Source organism: Ylistrum balloti, unplaced genomic scaffold (assembly GCF_031769215.1).
Source record: "Ylistrum balloti isolate Yb309-2 unplaced genomic scaffold, AGI_CSIRO_Ybal_v1 Utg369882, whole genome shotgun sequence".
Lineage (NCBI taxonomy): Eukaryota > Metazoa > Mollusca > Bivalvia > Pectinida > Pectinidae > Ylistrum > Ylistrum balloti.
In genome coordinates this window covers 1,378,169-1,399,771 of record NW_026782019.1, presented here as the reverse complement: position 1 = coordinate 1,399,771, position 21,603 = coordinate 1,378,169, and the positions used below count along the sequence as shown (strand labels likewise).

At 37.7% G+C, this 21,603-nt stretch overlaps 2 protein-coding genes across 2 annotated transcripts; one reads left to right on the top strand and one right to left on the bottom strand.

Moving 5' to 3' along the window:
- Positions 1-786: 786 nt before the first annotated feature.
- Positions 787-9,206, bottom strand: LOC132546303 (uncharacterized). Its single transcript, XM_060210028.1, has 2 exons — positions 9,173-9,206; positions 787-3,035 (listed from the first exon to the last, which is right to left on the bottom strand). Exon 2 carries the CDS (start codon positions 3,015-3,017, stop codon positions 1,083-1,085), a length of 1,935 nt encoding a protein of 644 aa, XP_060066011.1. The 5' UTR covers positions 3,018-3,035; positions 9,173-9,206; the 3' UTR covers positions 787-1,082.
- A 1,216-nt stretch (positions 9,207-10,422) lies between these two features.
- LOC132546290 (uncharacterized) lies at positions 10,423-17,008 on the top strand. Its single transcript, XM_060210004.1, has 2 exons — positions 10,423-10,497; positions 14,405-17,008. The coding sequence occupies exon 2, from the start codon at positions 14,426-14,428 to the stop codon at positions 16,160-16,162; it is 1,737 nt and encodes a 578-aa protein (XP_060065987.1). The 5' UTR covers positions 10,423-10,497; positions 14,405-14,425; the 3' UTR covers positions 16,163-17,008.
- Positions 17,009-21,603: the final 4,595 nt, after the last annotated feature.

The window sequence follows — 21,603 nt, the reverse complement described above, 5'->3', positions numbered from 1 at the left end:
TACACACGATATTTTGTATCAGTGTATACAATGTGCTGTATTATTTTATACAACTCGCCGTTTACTGATATTATATCCTGTTTTGTTATAAAGGAATTACTGTTGACAATGCATGATTTTTTTTAAAATTAGCATACCATTATCATCTGTAGTTTGTGGTTCGTCCGGTCGTCTCTTCGTAAACAATGTTCGTTATAACTATTTCTTGAGAGGTACTGAATGGACCTTTCTCAGATTTTATATACAGGATTTTCGTTGTCCTTTGTTATGCCTGTATTATTTTGGGACAGGCAGTCCATTGGATTTTGACAATGAAAGTTCGTGATCGCTATTTCATAGTAAGCACTCGCTGAATTTTTCTCGATGTAGATTCCTCTTGGTCCCTATTTGTGACCTTTTGATGTTTGGACTGATTGGAACACAAACATCGTGGACAAGTGACCATCTTGGATTTGGCATTTAAAATCAGAATCGTTCGTTCGTAAGAGAATTTTAAAAATATAATATATATATCATATTGAGAGGAGAAACAGATGAAGTATGAGAAAAGATGAGTAGAGATCCTACTCTTAAAAAAAAAATCAAACGATGGTGGGCAATGAATTAAGTGTACCCAGTGTACACCGTGTGTAATGTACTGTGTAACTAGACCCAATGTATACCGTATGTTATGTACTGTGTAAGTGTATGCAATGCACTGTATTACTGTACACGAGATAAAAGGTAAAGACACATTCAGATCATCAAAGCTTAAGACATTCTTTTTACTATTATATCACTGAATACATTTCAAAATACATGCGTTATGTAACCTACATCAGATGACCGATGAAAACGTATCACAATTTTTTTTTTATTTGGGAGTGGGCGGGGGTGGGGGTGGTCAGTAAATACAGGAGAGAAGCATTAAGTCCATCATTCTATCAGTTAAGTAAGAACCGGTATTATTTTTGTGTTACACTTTTGATATTTCTTTAACATTCAAGTACCTAGCACAATATCCTGATCTGATAACAGTCCATATTTACAGAATCCGAATGTTTTAGGTGTCAAGTAAAAAAGTAAAATCTGACATGATTCTACTATACAAGTCGTCCATTTAGGAAGCTTGGGAAGTCTACAATCATTCCTGGTGTGATGCCCTTCTTCTCCATATCTTCGCGTATTGATGGATTTATCCTCAAAAAATTATCAAGAAATTTCATGTCTACATCCCTATTCCCGGTTAGGAAAGGAACTGGGTGAGGTTGCGAGGTACGGTTTCCACTTGTTCTTGGAAAGTTTCCCGATGGGTTATGATTTGAAGGAATATGTCGTGTCCGGACGGAAGGGGCACTATCAAATTTGATATTAATTGTTCCTAAATCATCTGGATTGCAACCAGCTTTTATAAGGTGACTCCTGAGGACCTCGTTCCAATGAATCATGCGTTGTACACGATCTCGCATTTTGGCATTACTCTCAGGATTTCCAGTGTCCTCAAGAATGATACAAATATCACCGTTAGCGACAATGGTACGTATCGCGGAAACGTTTCCATCCATACAGAGTGCTAAAATATCATCTGAAAGAGTGGTATTACGTGACGGAATATTTTCTGGCACACTACTGGTAGCACTAAATAATTCAGCGGTATCAAAAAAATCTCTGTTGTTGATAGGCATTCCATGTTCAAAGGTAACAGGTTCAAGATGGTTGATAAATGTCTTTAAGCTATACACTTTCACCATGCCATTACTACCATCCCCGACCCAAAGTTGGTCGTCCCTCCCGACCGCGATGGTGCTTGGTGATCCTATATTTTCCTGGTCGTCCATCACAACAACGTTTGTAAGACGAGCTGACGTACTCAGTACATGAATGTATCCTGACCCGCAATCCAATACTAGAAAAGCATTGTGCAGTCCAGAACAGACAGCTCTCGGAGCGAACTGTGTTTTCGACAGTCCACCCGATCCGTTTCTGTTAGGAAAAGCTGGTGAGCGCCGGTAGGTTAAAACCCTGTCGTCATCCGGCAGCACGTGAACCACTCTACACTCCATGTCGGCAGTGCACATCCGATTACTGAACACATCAAACGCTAAACCGCTTATCTGTATGAACTCACCTTGAACGATTCTTGTACTCAATCGTTTCCGCTCTCGGTCAAAATCAATCAAATAACACCTACGAAACAATGATTCGTCCACGGATCTAGCTGCAACAATCATAGACCCTTCATCTCGGACTAGAAGAGAAGTTAGGATATAATTGTTCACAATTACATATTCAATTGGATCGGTATGTTCGTCCCCACAAACTAACACTGAACTGGAAAATTCTTCGATGACAAGTAGCGGCCCATCCGGGTGAATACACATGTCGATAACCTTGCCGACAGCGTATCGCATCTCAGTCACTGTCCCAGTCATACTGTATCTGTAGATGACGGGACCGTTATCAAACAGAACCCATGCCTCGCTCGCTGATACCGGTACGATCTTGGTGACTTGCGTGCTACTACCTCCCGCCGAACATTGGAACCCACCAATAATCTCCGCGTAGCAGCAAGACCTTGTGACTGCTCGTAGTGCGCTGATTGCTGTGCGTACTGCCGTATCTTCCTCTTGGACGAGTTCATCCTCCTGACTACAGCAACACTGGTCGTCCTGACCGACTTGTTTGGATTCATGTTCCGTTCTACATGTCCGACAAAACAATTGATCACAAAAGTTGCACCTACGGACATCAAATTTCGATGTTTTACAAACACTGCAGTTTTTTTTGTCCAACTGACAAGGTACGAAATAGTTTGATCTAAATCCCTGCACCCCTACGTGGGGAAGCCACACTTTTTCCCGGCAAATCGGGCATGAAAAATAATGTCTTTGACAGCTAGAGATATGCCATCTCTCCAAACAGCCGGAACAGAAGGTATGTCGACATGGCAAGAGTCGAGGGTCCCGATAAACTTCCGTGCAAATCGTACAGGTTCCGTCATTCTCATCTTTTCTTTTGGATAACCCGTCTGACATCATTTTCCATCATGGAGTGATCTGGAAATAACAAATCGAAAACAACTTTATAAGCACCAACACGAAACAATATGTAAAAACCAATAAATTGACTAATTCTTAATTCAACTGTAAATTGATGAAATCATTACAAAATCTGGACGATTACGAGGTAATCCTTGAAAAAAGTACAAGGAAAATTGGTTTAATGTTGCGGAAGGATAAGCGTCATCTGCTTCATCGACGATCCAGTCATGTTTAACATAGTTCAATCGAAGTAATATTAGTTATGGAAATGGGAGTCGGTTGTATAATGACACCAACACCCACGCTATTGGTTTCTGTGGCAATCACGTGTCCTTATGTTTATTCCTGTGATAGGTGTTGGTACGTGTATTCACTTCCAATAATTAAGTATCCAATGCTGGTAGAAATACTGTGTATTTATACTTTCTGGTATGATACATGGTATGTTGTTGTATCCTTCCTGTGCAAATCTTCAATCATTTCATAGACACCGAAGCAACCTGATATTGCCCACGTCCTTGTCTTTTTACTGACTCCCTCTTCAGCCGATGCTAACACCTGGACGTATTAGGTGATTAAATTATTCAAAAGAATCAAAAAGAGTCGGAGCCCAAGTTTGCCACGCAGGGCAGTTTTAAGACAAGTATAATGTGTCTCGAGCTTAGGATCTTTTAATGAGTTTATCGTTTCACACAGCAAAGCTTAGAAAGTTTAGAAAGGAAAGTGCTTGGCCACACGTCACTTGTGTCTTTTTGGGACGAGATGCAACTTCTGGGTCATGTTCCTTATCCGCCACTGAAGCTACACTAACTGGGATAAGAGACGATGAGGATCTAGAAAGATTAATATAGCTATGATGACAAGAATGCGCTGACGGCAATGTCGGACACGCGCGTTACTGAAAGTGTAAACTCTGACCTCTCCCATCTTTCACCAATCCACCAAATGAAAGAAATACAATTAGATATTATTTGTAATCTTAACCCCTTTCACAAATTCACGGATGAGACGTCGGATCACCATGGACCGTCAATCCGTGGAAGTCCGTGGCAATCCGTCATTACCGTGTATGGACCGTGAATGCATCCGGCGATATCCGGGTACGTCAATCTGATCCGACGAAAAAAAACAAAAAAAAAACAGGCTTAAAGCCCCTTTCACACATTCACGAATTAGACGCCGGATCATCAAGGATTGAAAAAAATATCATCCAGTACGATCTGGCGTTTTAATGTCCTGTCACATATTGATGCCGGTGTCAACATGGTTTGAACACGACGCTAACAAGAATAACGCCGATCACTCTACGGATAATCACGGTAGCTACCCGGCGTATGTGGATCAAGCCCTGGCTTCTCAGACGGCCAGTCTACGGCCAATATGAAAAATGAATGGCTGAATTGACCTTGGAAGATGTCAGTGGGTACTGGAATTTCCTGAGGATTGACCCGGACAGATTTCAATAAATGCTTGCTAGAGTTGAGCCCAGAATTCAAAAGCAAGATACATTTTGGAAGAAGGCACTAGAACCTTGGTTAAAGCTTGCTATAACCCTGCGTTATTTAGCTACAGGTAACAGTTACATGTTTCTGAAATATGGTTTTAGGGTTGCCCATAATTCCATTCTCATCATTGAGGTTCGTGAAGTAATAATAGAGGAATATTCGGCTGAAGTTACGGTTTGTCAAACATCGGCGGAAGGTTGGCGGGAAGTGGCAGAAGGATTTCACAAACAAAATGAAACTTCTCCCATTGTGTAGGGGCCATTGATGGCAAGCATATTGCACTTAAATGCCCACAAAATGCTGACTCACTCTTTTATAACTATAAAGAGTTTCACTCCATTGTCCTCATAGCATTAGTCGAACCAGAACCCCTACCAAACGATGACCGACTCATGCCTTTTTTCGTTGTTGGAGATGATGCATTCGCGCTTAAAACCTGGATGATGAAGCCCGTGCCTCACAGAAACATGTCATTGGAAGAAAGGATTTTTAATTACCGACTATCAAGAGCTCGATGGGTAGTCGAAAACACATTTGGACTTCTAGCATTTAAATTCAGGTGTCTTCTTACAACAATGACTCAAAGTCCGGCAGAGTCAGCACCATAACACTAACTTGTTGCGTGCTGCATAATATCCTGAGGATAGAAACCCTACTTTGGATGTAAATAATGTTGACCATGAAAACCTTGAAACCCATGAAACAATTCCAGGAGTATGGAGAGAAAATGCAAATTTGCCGGATACCGCTGGCTGCCTTCTTCTCAAACAGCCACATCTTCTACTTTGTAACTTTGTAATCTTTCAGGCACTTGTTGTTTAATATTTCAAGGCCCCAGTACCAATCTGCAAGATCATGCTCCTGTTCTTCTGTCAGAACCAAAGGCTCTCGTTTCTTTCTCTTTACTTGCCTAGTATTATTCATATTTACTTCGTTTTCGCAGTCCATTACTTTTACACCACCGCTTGCCTCGGTCACATCATCGTGTACTGGTGCTGCCCCATTAACACTCTTTTGGACTTCCTCGTTCACGACATCTTGTTGTGGTGTTTGTTCAATGATATTTGGTGTTTCTGTGTGGATATTTTGATTTGAATCATCCAGTTCAGATGAATCATCTCTGCGTGCATCTGAAGCAGTCGGCGATGACGAAACTGTTGATACATCACTTGCAGTTTTTGTGGACAAATTGTCTCTTCTGACATTTCGTTTTTAGGCGGCTTTGTGGTTGGAAGCTATTATCTGTTTCGAGAGTGAAGAGAGAAAGACGGTCTTCAAATACGTGCATTGCTCCCCTGCTCATAATAACTGTAGGTAAACCGTGTACATTCGTATAAAAACCACAGTCTTTCCGGCATCTACGGAAACACACCGTATTGATACCGGTGGTGTCCGTACTTACTCCGTGCTCACACCGTGACTGAACGTGTAGCGTCCGGGTTCAAACCGTGTATAATCCGTAGACATCCGTGGTCTTCCGTAGAACATAAACGTACACGGATGGCCCCGGACGTTACAAGGATACTTCGGTGCCAACACGGATCACCCGGTTGCAACACGGATATACACAGAGTCTACATGATGACTAAAATTGGTCCCGGATGATAAAAAATTTTAATCCGTGATGAGCCGTGAATGTGTGAAAGGGCCTTTAGTTTTCAGTCGTACATACTTATATAAATATTCCTTAAGCAAAAATAGTTTATCTTTGTATTTCAATTTTCATCTTTATAATTAATAGTGCAGTTTTCCATTATATATTTTTTTAATACTTTTTTTTATGTATATCTACGTCAGTAACTGATTGTTTTTTTTCCACTTATGAGAGAGTTGTAAATCTAATGAACGGTCTACATCCTCTGATCGAATTTCTATAAATAGTCCCAGATAGTGTAATCATGCACTTGGTAACTATAACTACATATTAAATAATGTTAGACACATTTTTATGTAATGATGTATGTAATTGACACAAGAATGACGCCTCTTTCAAATACTTATTGTCTCTATCAGCTTTCTGTGAATCACAGTAATTATCAACATATGCAAATCATTTTCCAAGTAATTACTGTCGACCCAGTTCGCTGGTTAATCATCTATACTTAATCAAGTATAATACATGTATTGTGTCTAATTTTATTCTATTGTTCGCATTTAGCCATACTATACGAACGTCTGTTCTATTACATTTAGCTTTGTGTTAAGTCTAGATTGAGTTGGTGAAGTCCCAATATGTTTAATTATGAAATGAAATTAACTGATCTACAATCTATCCAAGACGATATCGTGCGTTGGTATCTGTATAAAAGCTCTCGATAGCCACATGCCCGATTTACGGTCTTTGCCTAACCGAAGCTGGAAAATATCTTTTCGGAATTTACTTAAACATTTACACATCCTTTTTATTTAGACTTCAAAGCGAACCCTCGAATGACTATTATACATTGAAACTGTGATGATTTTCCTTATTGTGAATTTTCCATTTCTGGATAGCTATATTTTTACATCCCCAACAATGTTACCTTTTCTATAATTCCGAAGATACATTGCACATTGAGATGACATTCTACCACGTACTAAAGATGTGTAACAGAACAGGGAAAATACACATTTCCTAAATCTCAAACCGAGACAGATTATTTTGGGCAGTAATTGCCGCAATGCATGTGAATGTGGATGATTAAATTATAGGGCACTCGCCACTGGAATTAGTTATTGAAAATGTGCATTGGAAAAGAAATAATTATTTCTTTTATTTCCCCCCAAGTGTGAAGAGTTGTACAAAAAGAACATACATTGACATTACTGAAAGTAATAGTGCGTTTGTACACAAATATACACATAAGAAGCATTTAAATTAGTATAAAGTAAACAGTATACACAGAGTTTACGTACGTATATTGTATACATACAACAACTCCTATAGTTAAGAATACAAACGCGTGAAGTAAGCGTTTTCCATATGGAACGATATAATATAAAGAAAAGTTATATAGTAAACACATATACATACAAGAATCATTTCAATTACATACAAAGTAAACAATAGACACAGAGTTTACGTGTGTATATTGTATACATACAACAACTCCTATAGTTAAGAATATAAACGCGCGAAGTAAGCGTTTTCCATATGGAACGATATAATATAAAGAAAAGTTATATAGTAAACACATATACATACAAGAATCATTTCAATTACATACAAAGTAAACAATAGACACAGAGTTTACGTGTGTATATTGTATACATACAACAATTCCTATAGTTAAGAATATAAACGCGCGAAGTAAGCGTTTTCCATATGGAACGATATAATATAAAGAAAAATTATATAGTAAACACATATACATACAAGAATCATTTCAATTACATATAAAGTAAACAATAGACACAGAGTTTACGTGCGTATATTGTTTACATACACCAACTCCTATAGTAAAGAAAATAAACGCACGAAGTACCATATCAAGATATGTATTTATTATGGGAGGTCGGAATTTACTTAAACATTTACAAATCCTATTTATTTAGACTTCAAAGCGAGCCCTCGAATGACTATTATACATTGAAACTGTGATGATTTTCCTTATTGTGAATTTTCCATTTCTGGATAGCTATATTCTTTCATCCCCAACAATGTTACCTTTTCTATAATTCCGAAGATACATTGCACATTGAGATGACATTCTACCACGTACTAAAGATGTGTAACAGAACAGGGAAAATACACATTTCCTAAATCTCAAACCGAGACAGATTATTTTGGGCAGTAATTGCCTCAATGCATGTGAATGTGGATGATTAAATTATAGGGCACTCGCCACTGGAATTGGTTATTGAAAATGTGTATTGGAAAAAAAAATAATATCATAATTCCAATAGCTGAGATCGAACACAAGGCCCTTGATTTTGGTATTTGGATACATCTCACTGAGATTACCTCTTTGAATTCATCGAAATAAAAAAAACAGTTTTTCCAATTTCATTGTCGGCCACATGCCAAATCTCTTCCGTATGCAGATTGGTCACGTTTTTTTTACGGCCATCTGAATTTCAGACAGCATCGGTGTGAACTGTAAGTGGGACCCAGTACAATTATTTTCATTTATTTTGATATCACCTCAAGGTATTTCTTAATTGATACCTATACTACACATTATACAAAAATATGTTTAATCTAACCTTTACTCTCGGAATTTTTCTGAATGTCGTAAATTTGCGTACATTGAAGCTTTAACGAAGGGGTTTCGTCACAGTTTCGTTTTCCGTGTGTAAAGCAGTGTATGACGATACAAATTCCGGAATGGACAGCGAATGTACATGACAGATCGCCATCATTATGTCTTACGATTGTGAACCAAGCCATCCGATACATTATATACGTGTATACTTGCCCTTAATAACAGTTTACCGAGGATAAATCCGTATGCTTAGACACAGACATATATATTTTAAGTCGTGCACGCGAGCGAATACACACAATAAAGAGGAACACAGTAAAAAGAGTGACTAACAAGTGGTGACGTTGATCAATGTCGACCTGTATTAATTTCTGGTAAGCGATAAACACCGAAGTGTTTGTTATCCATACCATATCTGTGAATTATAAAAGGTGATCACCGAGAGGCATTAGACTCTACTTACCAGACAACCATCCCAAGGCCTTTATGTCTTTTCTGTCTTTGCGGAAATAATGTTGACTAAAGTCGGGAACGGAGACGGCATTATATGATATACGGAACTGAGCGGATCCGGTAAAATAAAATGGGGAGATTTCTGATTAGTCAGTATCTTAACTTCCTTGGACAAAATATATATTCCTGTTTCTGTCTGAAAGACAGGTTCGATAGGTAGAGATTTTTAAAATAATTTATTCGTATTTTGTAAATACTGTTTGCTTGCTTTTGACATTGACTTATGAGGTACCATACCGGAATTGATGAGTGGATGGTGTAAACATATGTGTAAGTGTGTAAGTATTGTACATATATTATGAAATATTTATCATGTAGAGTATCTAAATCTGTAATGCTATTTGATTTCTGAAAAAGATGGTCTTTCCTGTATTACCAAGTCTAATTGGACAATGTTTTCGGGCACGTCTGTCTTTTACAAATTCAATCGCCAAAACCGATGATGTCATGGCGACCACTACCTTCATAGATAGGAGTCGGAAGAATGTTTTACTGTGATCTGTATAAATGTAAGGAAAGTGTCTAAAGTAATTTGCCTCGAGTTACTAGTACTGCTAGGGATTGCCAACAACAATTATTTTCTTAATTTTTTTAATTTTGCAACAAAAATTCTCCTGTATATATGGGTTCTGATCTTTATCAAATCATATTATGATTTCAGACAAGAAGGGAATGCACAGGTTAAGAGGACAAACACAGTTATGGACAGAAATCTTTTTCAATTGTTCCACATGAATACAGGAGAATGGGAAATTTATAGAAATTCAGGGAGAGAGCCATTTGTATTTGTGCAATTTGTCTGTCCGCAACATTTTAATGCGTAACATAAATTATTGTATTAACTTTGTAATGTCTTGCGCGTGCCTTGAATGTGTTTTATGTACCAGTATTTTGTCACTGGTTTTGACTCGACAACTTTGTATCTTACCCGGAATTAGATATATTTCTGTTATGTTCTTGGTTACACTCTTTTTAATGCACACTTATATTACTTTACATTCAGTCAAATTCTATCGCCAATCAAATGTCTGTTACATGCATAGTTCACACTGACAGCCATGGCTAATACTATAGGTGGGGTAACATTAAATCTAAACTTATGTTACAATTTCTATCTTAGCATGCGATACTTAGTAATTAAATAAAGTCCGTTTTATTCCGTTCCGTTCTCCGTTCAAAGATTTGTGGGATTTCCCGTTATCTATTTTAAGAACTGAACGCCTGAGCGGCCATTGTTTCTTATAATCTAGGCCTAGTGCTCATATCATGGATCACGTAAGTATATCTATTAATGTAATAGGCTGGTTGATTGATGTGTTATGCTTTATTAACAAAGTTGCTAGGTGTTGTAATATTCGAACAAAACTATTTGTTATTGCATTAATTAGCTATTACTAGAATTTTCTGTACACGTTTGTGCATACATTCAACACTTATGGCATGCAGGCACGTAGACTAATTTGCGACAACAGGGTACGGCTATGTCAGTCTAAAATGTTTGCCAATTGGTCCAATTCTGTGTGTTTTGAATGCAAAATATAGTATGCGCAATCGCTGATTTATCATTGCACAGTCACAATTCGTGGAATAGAAGTTTCTGTTTTGAATGACTAGAAGTTGTGTGTAAGAAGGTACGCCGTGAATACCAGTGTTAAGTATGAATTGTCCAGGTATTATGTGACACACAATTATAAGTACGTATACTGTAGGTCAGTACTGCTTGCTCGTGACATTCAGTTAAAGTTGAGACGAGATCATGTTGTTGTTGCTTGTGGCTACTGCGCTGAACAAACTGCAGGATGTCCTTTGCATGCCACCCAGAACAAATAGGATAAATTGTCGATATATTTAATTCTTCCCTGTTCTTGTATATACTCTCAATCTTACTTTATACATATGTATTAAACTGTGAACAATAAATAATGTATTTTCATGAGACTTTTCTTTCAACTCTACAGCTAAACATAATGGGTCCCTCGATGTACATTTTTAAAAGATATTTCCAGGAATTCTACGAGTCACATCAAATTTCATAGAAATTTATCACAGGTTAAGTCTGTGGTAAAATCTGGGTCAGGCCTACAGGCAGATATACTGACACTCTCCGTACAGACTAAATGTGTTTAGCTGTTGTAACAGTACTTGTGTTTATCACTTGCACACGTACACTTGCCTCATATCTTCCTGTTCCCTACAGAATGAATCACACAGGAAGAAAATATTCAATAGAAATTTAGTTTACGTATAACTACAATTGTATCTACTCTATGCGTTTATAAACTTTTCGTTCGTGTATTTCCTTACCTGATTTGCATGATCTTTGTTTATCAGTAAATGGAACGCTTCCAAACCTCCTGATAGTAACTTTGTATAACAAAGTTATCAACGGATATTAACTTTGTGTTGTACCATGTCCATTGTTTCACAGTGTATACCATGTCCATTGACGCACAGTATATACCATGTCCATTGACTCACAGTGTATACCATGTCCATTGACTCACAGTGTATACCATGTCCATTGACTCACAGTGTATACCATGTCCATTGTTTCACAATGTATACAATGTCCATTGACTCACAGTGTATACCATGTCCATTGTTTCACCATGTATACAATGTCCATTGACGCACAGTATATACCATGTCCATTGACTCACAGTGTATACCATGTCCATTGACTCACAGTGTATACCATGCCCATTGACTCACAGTATATACAATGTCCATTAACTCGCAATATATACAATGTCCATTGACGCACAGTATATACCATGTCCATTGACTCACAGTATATATTATTTCCATTGACTCACAGTATATATTATGTCCATTAATTCACAATATATATTATGTCCATTAACTCACAGTATATACCATGTCCATTGACTCACACTATGTACCATGTCCATTGACTCACAGTGTATACAATGTCCATTGACTCACAATGGTCACAAAGTTCTTTTTTCCACTCCTTGTTATCTATGTAGCAAAGTAAACTAAATTTAAAGCGGTTTATTTCTCTTGACTTGAACAACATATAATTAATTGGTTTTAAAACAAACATAAATTCGTAGAGACTACATAGAGGACCTTTTGTAAGTTGATGTTACTCCATCAGTATGTGGCAATTTTAAGTCTTTATGGTAGCGGCGGCACCGTTGAAGTGACTGTCCGACTTGTGTGATTGTTACGAATCTGTGTGATTTGTTACCATCCGACATCGTTACCGTTCTGTGTGATTTGTTACTATCCGACATCGTTACCGTTCTGTGTGATTTGTTACCATCCGACATCGTTACCGTTCTGTGTGATTTGTTACCATCTGACATCGTTACCGTTCTGTGTGATTTGTTACTATCCGACATCGTTACCGTTCTGTGTGATTTGTTACCATCCGACATCGTGACCGTTCTGTGTGATTTGTTACCATCTAAGATTGTTACCGTTCTGTGTGATTTGTTACCATCTGACATCGTTACCGTTCTGTGTGATTTGTTACCATCCGACATCGTTACCGTTCTTTGTGATTTGTTACCATCCGACATCGTTACCGTTCTGTGTGATTTGTTACCATCTAAGATTGTTACCATTCTGTGTGATTTGTTACCATCTTACATCGTTACCGTTCTGTGTGATTTGTTACCATCCGACATCGTGACCGTTCTGTGTGATTTGTTACCATCTAAGATTGTTACCGTTCTGTGTGATTTGTTACCATCTGGCATCGTTACCGTTCTGTGTGATTTGTTACCATCCGACATCGTTTCCGTTCTGTGTGATTTGTTACCATCCGACATCGTTACCGTTCTGTGTGATTTGTTACCATCTGACATCGTTACCGTTCTGTGTGATTTGTTACTATCCGACATCGTTACCGTTCTGTGTGATTTGTTACCATCCGACATCGTGACCGTTCTGTGTGATTTGTTACCATCTAAGATTGTTACCGTTCTGTGTGATTTGTTACCATCTTACATCGTTACCGTTCTGTGTGATTTGTTACCATCCGACATCGTGACCGTTCTGTGTGATTTGTTACCATCTAAGATTGTTACCGTTCTGTGTGATTTGTTACCATCTGGCATCGTTACCGTTCTGTGTGATTTGTTACCATCCGACATCGTTTCCGTTCTGTGTGATTTGTTACCATCCGACATCGTTACCGTTCTGTGTGATTTGTTACCATCTAAGATTGTTACCGTTCTGTGTGATTTGTTACCATCCGACATCGTTACCGTTCTGTGTGATTTGTTACCATCTAAGATTGTTACCGTTCTGTGTGATTTGTTACCATCCGACATCGTTACCGTTCTGTGTGATTTGTTACCATCCGACATTGTTACCGTTCTGTGTGATTTGTTACCATCTAAGATTGTTACCGTTCTGTGTGATTTGTTACCATCCGACGTCGTTACCGTTCTGTGTGATTTGTTGCCATCCGACATCGTTACCGTTCTGTGTGATTTGTTACCATCCGACATCGTTACCGTTCTGTGTGATTTGTTACCACCCAGGTATTGGCTGGTATTTTAACTTCATAGTAAAATCCCTTGTGTTCTGCATAAAAAGCTGTTTTAACATCAATGAGATATTTACCGGTTATTGGACAATATACATAAACCGAAACCAGGAGGTAAATTAGGAGTCGATATCACTGACTTCAGTTAATAAGAATCTGCGTGTCATGTCGGTATTTTCGCCTTCATGACATATATCACAACATGCGCTCAATTTCATTCATTCCCCTTGTAGCAATGCAATGCTTTATATATATTAACCTTATTTGTATATACTTTACAGTTAAATGAAATTTTGTTTCCATTTTTATTATTATTAGCTCCAAAAATACGAATTTGTGAAACTCCTTTTTTTCTGTAACTGACGTTACGAAAAGTAGCGGGTTATGCTGGTTCATACCGAATGGATGAAATCTTCTCAACTGACTTTTCTATAATGTTGGAATATTTCTAAGTGGAGACTAAAATAAGGCCCTGAGGGTATGGATATCTAAAGGATTTAAAGGCGCGTTTCATTTCGTTTTAATTGCACACGCTTTATTCTACAACTCTGAAAGAACGAGTTGTCACTTAAAGAACCGATCAGAAATATGTTAAGGTGATAGAGTGTGATTGGGTTACACGTAACTTTGCCAACACATGAGATGTTATTGTTTTTTCAGGGTGATACAAGAGACTGAAGGATGGCGGACGCTGAAGGCGACGCGAGTGCGGTGACGGAGGAGTGCGCAATATGTATGAACGTATACAGAAGGCCAAAACTGCTATCGTGCAGGCACACGTTCTGTAGTATATGTATTAAAAAAATCCATTCGTCGTCAAAAAACCCACGCAAAATCCCTTGTCCAGTATGTCGTCAGGTGACAGAATTGCCAGTGGAAAGCGATGTGGATTCATTACTGTCAAACTTCTTTGTGCAAGCTTGTGATATGTATGTTTGCGACTCATGTGATGCAATGAGCAAAGTAGGTCTGATGGAGTGTTCATCTTGTTCCTTTTCTTTGTGTAAGCCATGTTTTGAAAATCATGAAATGGGTGACGATGGCTGCAACAACAAGCGTCGTGATTCTGATGATATGGCCGAGCCTACTCTATATCCGGATGACCCTTCCATGAGATTCACTATACGCCACCTGTTAAATGGCATCATTCGCTCTTGTTATTGCGGCAATTTGTATGGTGACTTCAGTGTTCCAGGAGCTGGGCGTGTTACTAAAGTTGTACCCATTTCTGCATATAGTGCCTGGGTATTGTTGGACAATGGACCTGTTGTGTTTAGATTTAACTTATCTGGACAATTAGAGGACAGGCGTACTGTCGATTTTGGTGAAACACTAGATATATGTTGGAACGAGAAAACTGACTTGCTTGCTGTTTGCAAAGGAGTCGCCTCCGTATTAAAGGTTAGTTCATCCGGATCAGATGTGTTTATTGATACAGGAACTTACCAGCCAACCTCACTATGCAACTATAGAAATGATGGCTTTGTTATTGGCGCTTTAGATGTGGATTCAGAGGTCACTGCAAGCTACATTATGGTATATGACTCGGACAAGAATCTTGTCTATATCCGGGGGATTAATGAGCGCCTGACGTTTAAACGAATTAACTCCGTTTCATACAATGATTTTACCCGACAGGTGTGTGTTGCTGATGAGGAGCGGAGCATGGTGTACTTGTTAGGAAACGGAATGGCGTGCGAAACCTACAAAAAAAAATTGGCTTTTCCGACGCGAAGCCGACCTATGGAGATAGAGAGACCTGACCGATTCACTCCAACGTCCATTTGCTGTGACCAGGATGGAACAATATTCGTTTACGACTATTCCACATCGTCTATTCACGTGCTCAATGCAAATGGCAAACTGTTGGGTATGCTGCTTGGCAGTGATGAGGATCACACGGGTGATCCGGCATGCATCACTTTCGGCCCTGATGGGAAATTATGGATCGGTGATATGTTTTCGGGACAAATAAGAATATACACTGTTGATCAAGTATTCAACGGTCTCAGACAGCGATCAGTACGTATGCAGAGACACAGAACTCTGGAAAGTGGTGAAGGGCTGCATGGGGTACTTGGAAGGGTGCTAGGCAACGCAGCACTTTGCGGATCCGAGGAACTCTCTCTGGATGATTTAAACCAGATGTTTTCGGACCATGAACAGGGTGGTGACATATTAGATTTGCTTTCTGAATACCGTTTAAATGGCATGCCTTCAGTCTCTGTGGTACACGGGAGAAATGGCATAGAAATAAATTCTACGCAGAATCCTAATGATCCCATGGCGAATCGGCAGGCGCGGAGGGCGTTTGCATTTCAAGTTCTAAACGACCCTCAGACACAATCCCGTTTTGAAGCAGATGGGATTAGTGTAGAGGAAGTACTTCGCGCCTGTACAGAAGCCGATGATTTGTAAACAGCATTATTTTAAACGATATAGATTAGTTATAAGATATTTCTAGCATGTAAAATTTCTGCACTTTGTTTATATGATTACCTTTAAAACTTTATTTGATATCACGTTTATTTTGTATTTTGGCTCGATTTCTCCGTATGTTCGAGCTACGGAATATATCTTGTAAATTTATAAAAATGTATATTTGTTTTGTGCCTTGTACTGAACGTCTGTTTGCCAAAGTGAATTCTCTTTGCCAAGATGCATTCTGTTTGCCAAAGTGAATTATCTTTGCCAAGATGTGTTCTGTATTCCAAAGTGAATTCTCTTTGTCAAGATGTGTTCTGTTTGCCAAAATATGTTCTGTTTGCCAAAGTGAATTCTCTTTGCCAAGATGTGTTCTGTTTGCCAAAGTGAAATCTCTTTGCCAAAATGCATTCTGTTTGCCAAAGTGAATTCTCTTTGCCAAGATGCATTCTGTTTGCCAAAGTGAATTCTCTTTGTCAAGATGTGTTCTGTTTGCCAAAGTGAATTCTCTTTGCCAAAATGCATTCTGTTTGCCAAAGTGAATTATCTTTGCCAAATTGCATTCTGTTTGCCAAAGTGAATTCTCTTTGCCAAGATGCATTCTGTTTGCCAAAGTGAATTCTCTTTGTCAAGATGTGTTCTGTTTACCAAAGTGAATTCTCTTTGCCAAGATGTGTTCTGTTTAAAACACAAACCAATGTGAATTCTCTTTGCCAAGATGCATTCTGTTTGCCAAAGTGAATTCTCTTTGTCAAGATGTGTTCTGTTTACCAAAGTGAATTCTCTTTGCCAAGATGTGTTCTGTTTAAAACACAAACCAAAGTGAATTCTCTTTGTCAAGATGTGTTCTCTTTGCCAAAGTGAATTCTCTTTGTCAAGATGTGTTCTGTTTGCCAAAGTGAATTCTCTTTGCCAAGATGTGTTCTGTTTACCAAAGTGAATTCTCTTTGTCAAGATGTGTTCTGTTTGCCAAAGTGAATTCTCTTTGTCAAGATGTGTTCTGTTTGCCAAAGTGAATTCTCTTTGCCAAGATGTGTTCTGTTTACCAAAGTGAATTCTCTTTGCCAAGATGTGTTTCTGTTTACCAAAGTGAATTCTCTTTGCCAAGATGTGTTCTGTTTAAAACACAAACCAAAGTGAATTCTCTTTGCCAAGATGCATTCTGTTTGCCAAAGTGAATTCTCTTTGTCAAGATGTGTTCTGTTTACCAAAGTGAATTCTCTTTGTCAAGATGTGTTCTGTTTGCCAAAGTGAATTCTCTTTGTCAAGATGTGTTCTGTTTGCCAAAGTGAATTCTCTTTGCCAAGATGTGTTCTGTTTACCAAAGTGAATTCTCTTTGCCAAGATGTGTTCTGTTTACCAAAGTGAATTCTCTTTGCCAAGATGTGTTCTGTTTACCAAAGTGAATTCTCTTTGCCAAGATGTGTTCTGTTTAAAACACAAACCAAAGTGAATTCTCTTTGCCAAGATGCATTCTGTTTGCCAAAGTGAATTCTCTTTGTCAAGATGTGTTCTGTTTACCAAAGTGAATTCTCTTTGCCAAGATGTGTTCTGTTTAAAACACAAACCAAAGTGAATTCTCTTTGTCAAGATGTGTTCTGTTTGCCAAAGTGAATTCTCTTTGTCAAGATGTGTTCTGTTTGCCAAAGTGAATTCTCTTTGCCAAGATGTGTTCTGTTTACCAAAGTGAATTCTCTTTGCCAAGATGTGTTCTGTTTACCAAAGTGAATTCTCTTTGTCAAGATGTGTTCTGTTTGCCAAAATGAATTCTCTTTGCCAAAATGCATTCTGTTTGCCAAAGTGAATTCTCTTTGCCAAGATGTTTTCCGTTTATCAAAATGTATTATCTTTGCCAAAATGAGTTATATGTTGTACATCTTTTTATCAAAGTACATTTTTATGAGTCATGTGTTAACGGCTTTTTGCCAAAATGTGTGGTTATGAGTCATGTGATGTAACTGCTGCTTGACAGAAAAGGTACGTTTGTTTACAATCTATGTTAAATCAGGATGATAACAGCGGTATATTGTACATTTGATCAGCATTACAGCATTATTAAAAGAGTTTTTGTAAGTCCGCGAAATGAAAATAAACGTTACTGATTTGTTAACATACGTCTCTGTACCTTGTTACACTCCGAAACCGGAACTAGTGAAAGTTATGTTTCATCTTTACTGTCAGTTCAATCTGACAGAAGCATTAAATAACATAATCAGCATATAAATCCTTTAATATCAAATGGTACTTTGTTTGATATTTGCCAAGGATTCGGGTTGTTCAGAAGGTTGTCGTTAGGTTTCAACTATATCGTAGGCCTGCGTAGAGCGGTCACTTTACTGCTTCAAATTTCTCTTGAAAAATTAGCTACCATTTTTATGTGAAAAATAATATGCCAGATTCCTCTTGATTACTTCTGATGTCAACCCACGGAAAGACAAGTAGTTCTGAATGACAACATGTCTGAGAATTCAAAATATAGCAACATATACAGTTCCAATATCTTTTTGGAAAGTGTGGAGGGATGATGGAATGGCCCATCTCCACTGAGGCTTGCAGCGCCCCCTCTGATGTTTGCCGAGTGTCTTCAGCTTAAAATGATATAGATTTGAGAACAAGTTGTGCAGCAACGGAACCAACAGGCAAACTAACCAACCTCAATCAAAATCGTGATAATGGGAACAAGCCCTTGAATAACGAATCAGTTATGACATGTAAATACCTTAGGTTGGGGATGCAGGGATATTGCTATCCAGAAATGGAAAATTCACAATAGGGAAATTGAAATCATCACGTTTATCATACAACTTGTTGGAAAGCTGTTCATATTGGTTTCGTTGTAGGAAATGATCGCTATAGACACCTGATGCAAAAGAGTCTGTCATGTCCTTGAATTCCATTTTTGATGGGTATATACAATGGACGTGATCAATAAGTCTCCTGTTATTCAAAGACGAGACGTCAACAATATATCTGAAAGTGAAATTAAACAACTTTGTAAGGTCTATGTGACTCAATAAATTTAGTATCGTATGAAAAGAAAAAACGAGTCGGCCAACAGGGAGGTATCCCAATATTCTGTTGGAAGATCTTACCACCAAACTCAACGGATTTGTTGCCAACCAGAAACTCGATAATTTTTATTATGATTTCTTTTATTTCCTCCAGGTGTGAAGAGTTATACAAAAAGAACATATATACATTGACATTTCAGAAAGTAATAGTGCGTTTGTACACACATATACACATAAGAAGCATTTAAATTAATACAATGTAAACAACAGACACAGAGTTTACGTACGCATAATATATATACAACAACTCCTAAAGTTAATAAAATAAAATCATTTAAGGTAATCCTTACGGTGAAATCCAATACATATTACAATCATATGATTTAAGACGTAAATATTTCATTTTGAAGTCAAAATTACCAAACATTACAATTAAATAGCATGATAATGTTAAAGGTTTCTGATGACGAAAACTATTGAATTTAATCTAAAATCCTCTAGTTCAAATAGGGATATACCGTAGTTGATAATACCCCCGAGGAGAACATGTATTATTTAATAGTTAGACAATTCATTAAGGTAAACTACAAAATCTATGTCTTTCACTGTGCTGAGTAAGCACCAGAGCTGGTCTCGTAAACTCTCTGTGTGAGAGCATTCGAGCACGTTATGAAAAATGATATCTTTATACATGAAGCCACAGTAGTGACACAGGTAAGTATTTTCATTTTCGCTCATTTCAACGCTTAGTTACAAAAATAAACACGATGTTGAGGAAAACGACGAGCTAGTTTCCAAACCGGGTAAGAATGTATATTGTTATGTAAGAGAATAAATCGAGAAAAATCACAATCTACCTACATTCTTTCACATAATCTAGTTTCTTCATATTTTCTAATATGACCATTAATTAAAATCTTCCATTGTGATTTGTTAGGAAATACACCATTTTTCATGAATTCAATAAGAACATAGTACAAATTGTGTGCGTGTGTTTTTTTTTAAAGAATATAAACAATATCAGGCACAAATCCTCTACTAAAATGGGTCAGACTGAATTCAAATAACCGTTTAATAAAAAATCTCGCGTGTTAAATAACCTACATGCATTAAACAAATTCTACCAAGAAATTGCATTTTCTTAATACTGATATATACTTCAATTGAAAACCACCCAAGCAAAGATGTACACATATCCGTTCTAGGTCTTAAATTGAAACCTTGAATTGATTTAACAATGAAATTCTGTGCCTTTTCTAACATATAAATTTCTCTTGGCTTTAATTGCCACAATTCACAACCATACAATGCTGAAGGATAAACTTTAGACTTGACTATTTTTGCAGTAGTTAGGGGATTGAGCGTATATGGGTGTGCCCCAGAACGAATCAAAGACATCACTCCACACTTCAACTGAGAGCAAGTGCGTTCTGTGCGTTCGATATTACTATTTTTGCTGTTCAACAAAACACCAACATGTGTAATACTTTCAACAATTGGTAATTTAGAATCATATAGAGTCACATCACATGATACAATTGATTGTTTTTTGGAAGTGAAAACAAGGATCTTAAATTTAGCGGAAGAAAAAGTAAATCGCCACTTTCGGCTGTATAACTCACAAACTGAGAGTAAATGTTGTAAATTGTAAACGTTGTTACTAACAAGACATATCATCGGCTTGTGTGGGTATATTGACACGTGAAGGTAACACTACTGACCCTTTTCCGCTAGATTCAACATTATTTAACAGATCATTTATAAAAACCAAATACAATTTCGCAGATAACGACCCACCTTGTAAAATCCCTCGCTTCATAGTTATATAATTTTACTTAAAACCGTTGAAAACGACTCGACTGGTAAAATGAAAGTACATCTGATACATAATATTCCAAGCATTCCCTTTAATACCCAAGTTGTAAAGGTTATAGAATAGCCGGTCTTGCCAAACACAATCGGTTTGGTATTCTAATTTCAAAAATTGCGTTAACCACGACCTCACTTCAGCCGTTCCCGCCAAAAATCTGGAAATTCAAAATGGCCGCCACAAAACATGATTTCGTCCATGAAATCCCTCTAAGTGCCCCGATTTCAATGATCTTGATGTCTATACCTATGTTTTGGAGGTCAAAGAATCTAATAAAACACATGTCAAGACTTATACAGTTTTCCTTCAAATGTATAGTAAAACAAATGTCATAATTCGAATCGATTAGGTAATAAAATGACTTTGATTCGTTCTGGGGCACACCCATATACGCTCAATCCCCTAACTACTGCAAAAATAGTCAAGTCTAAAGTTTATCCTTCAGCATTGTATGGTTGTGAATTGTGGCAGTTAAAGCCAAGAGAAATTTATATGTTAGAAAAGGCACAGAATTTCATTGTTTAATAATGTATATCTCTGTTTTTTAAACACAG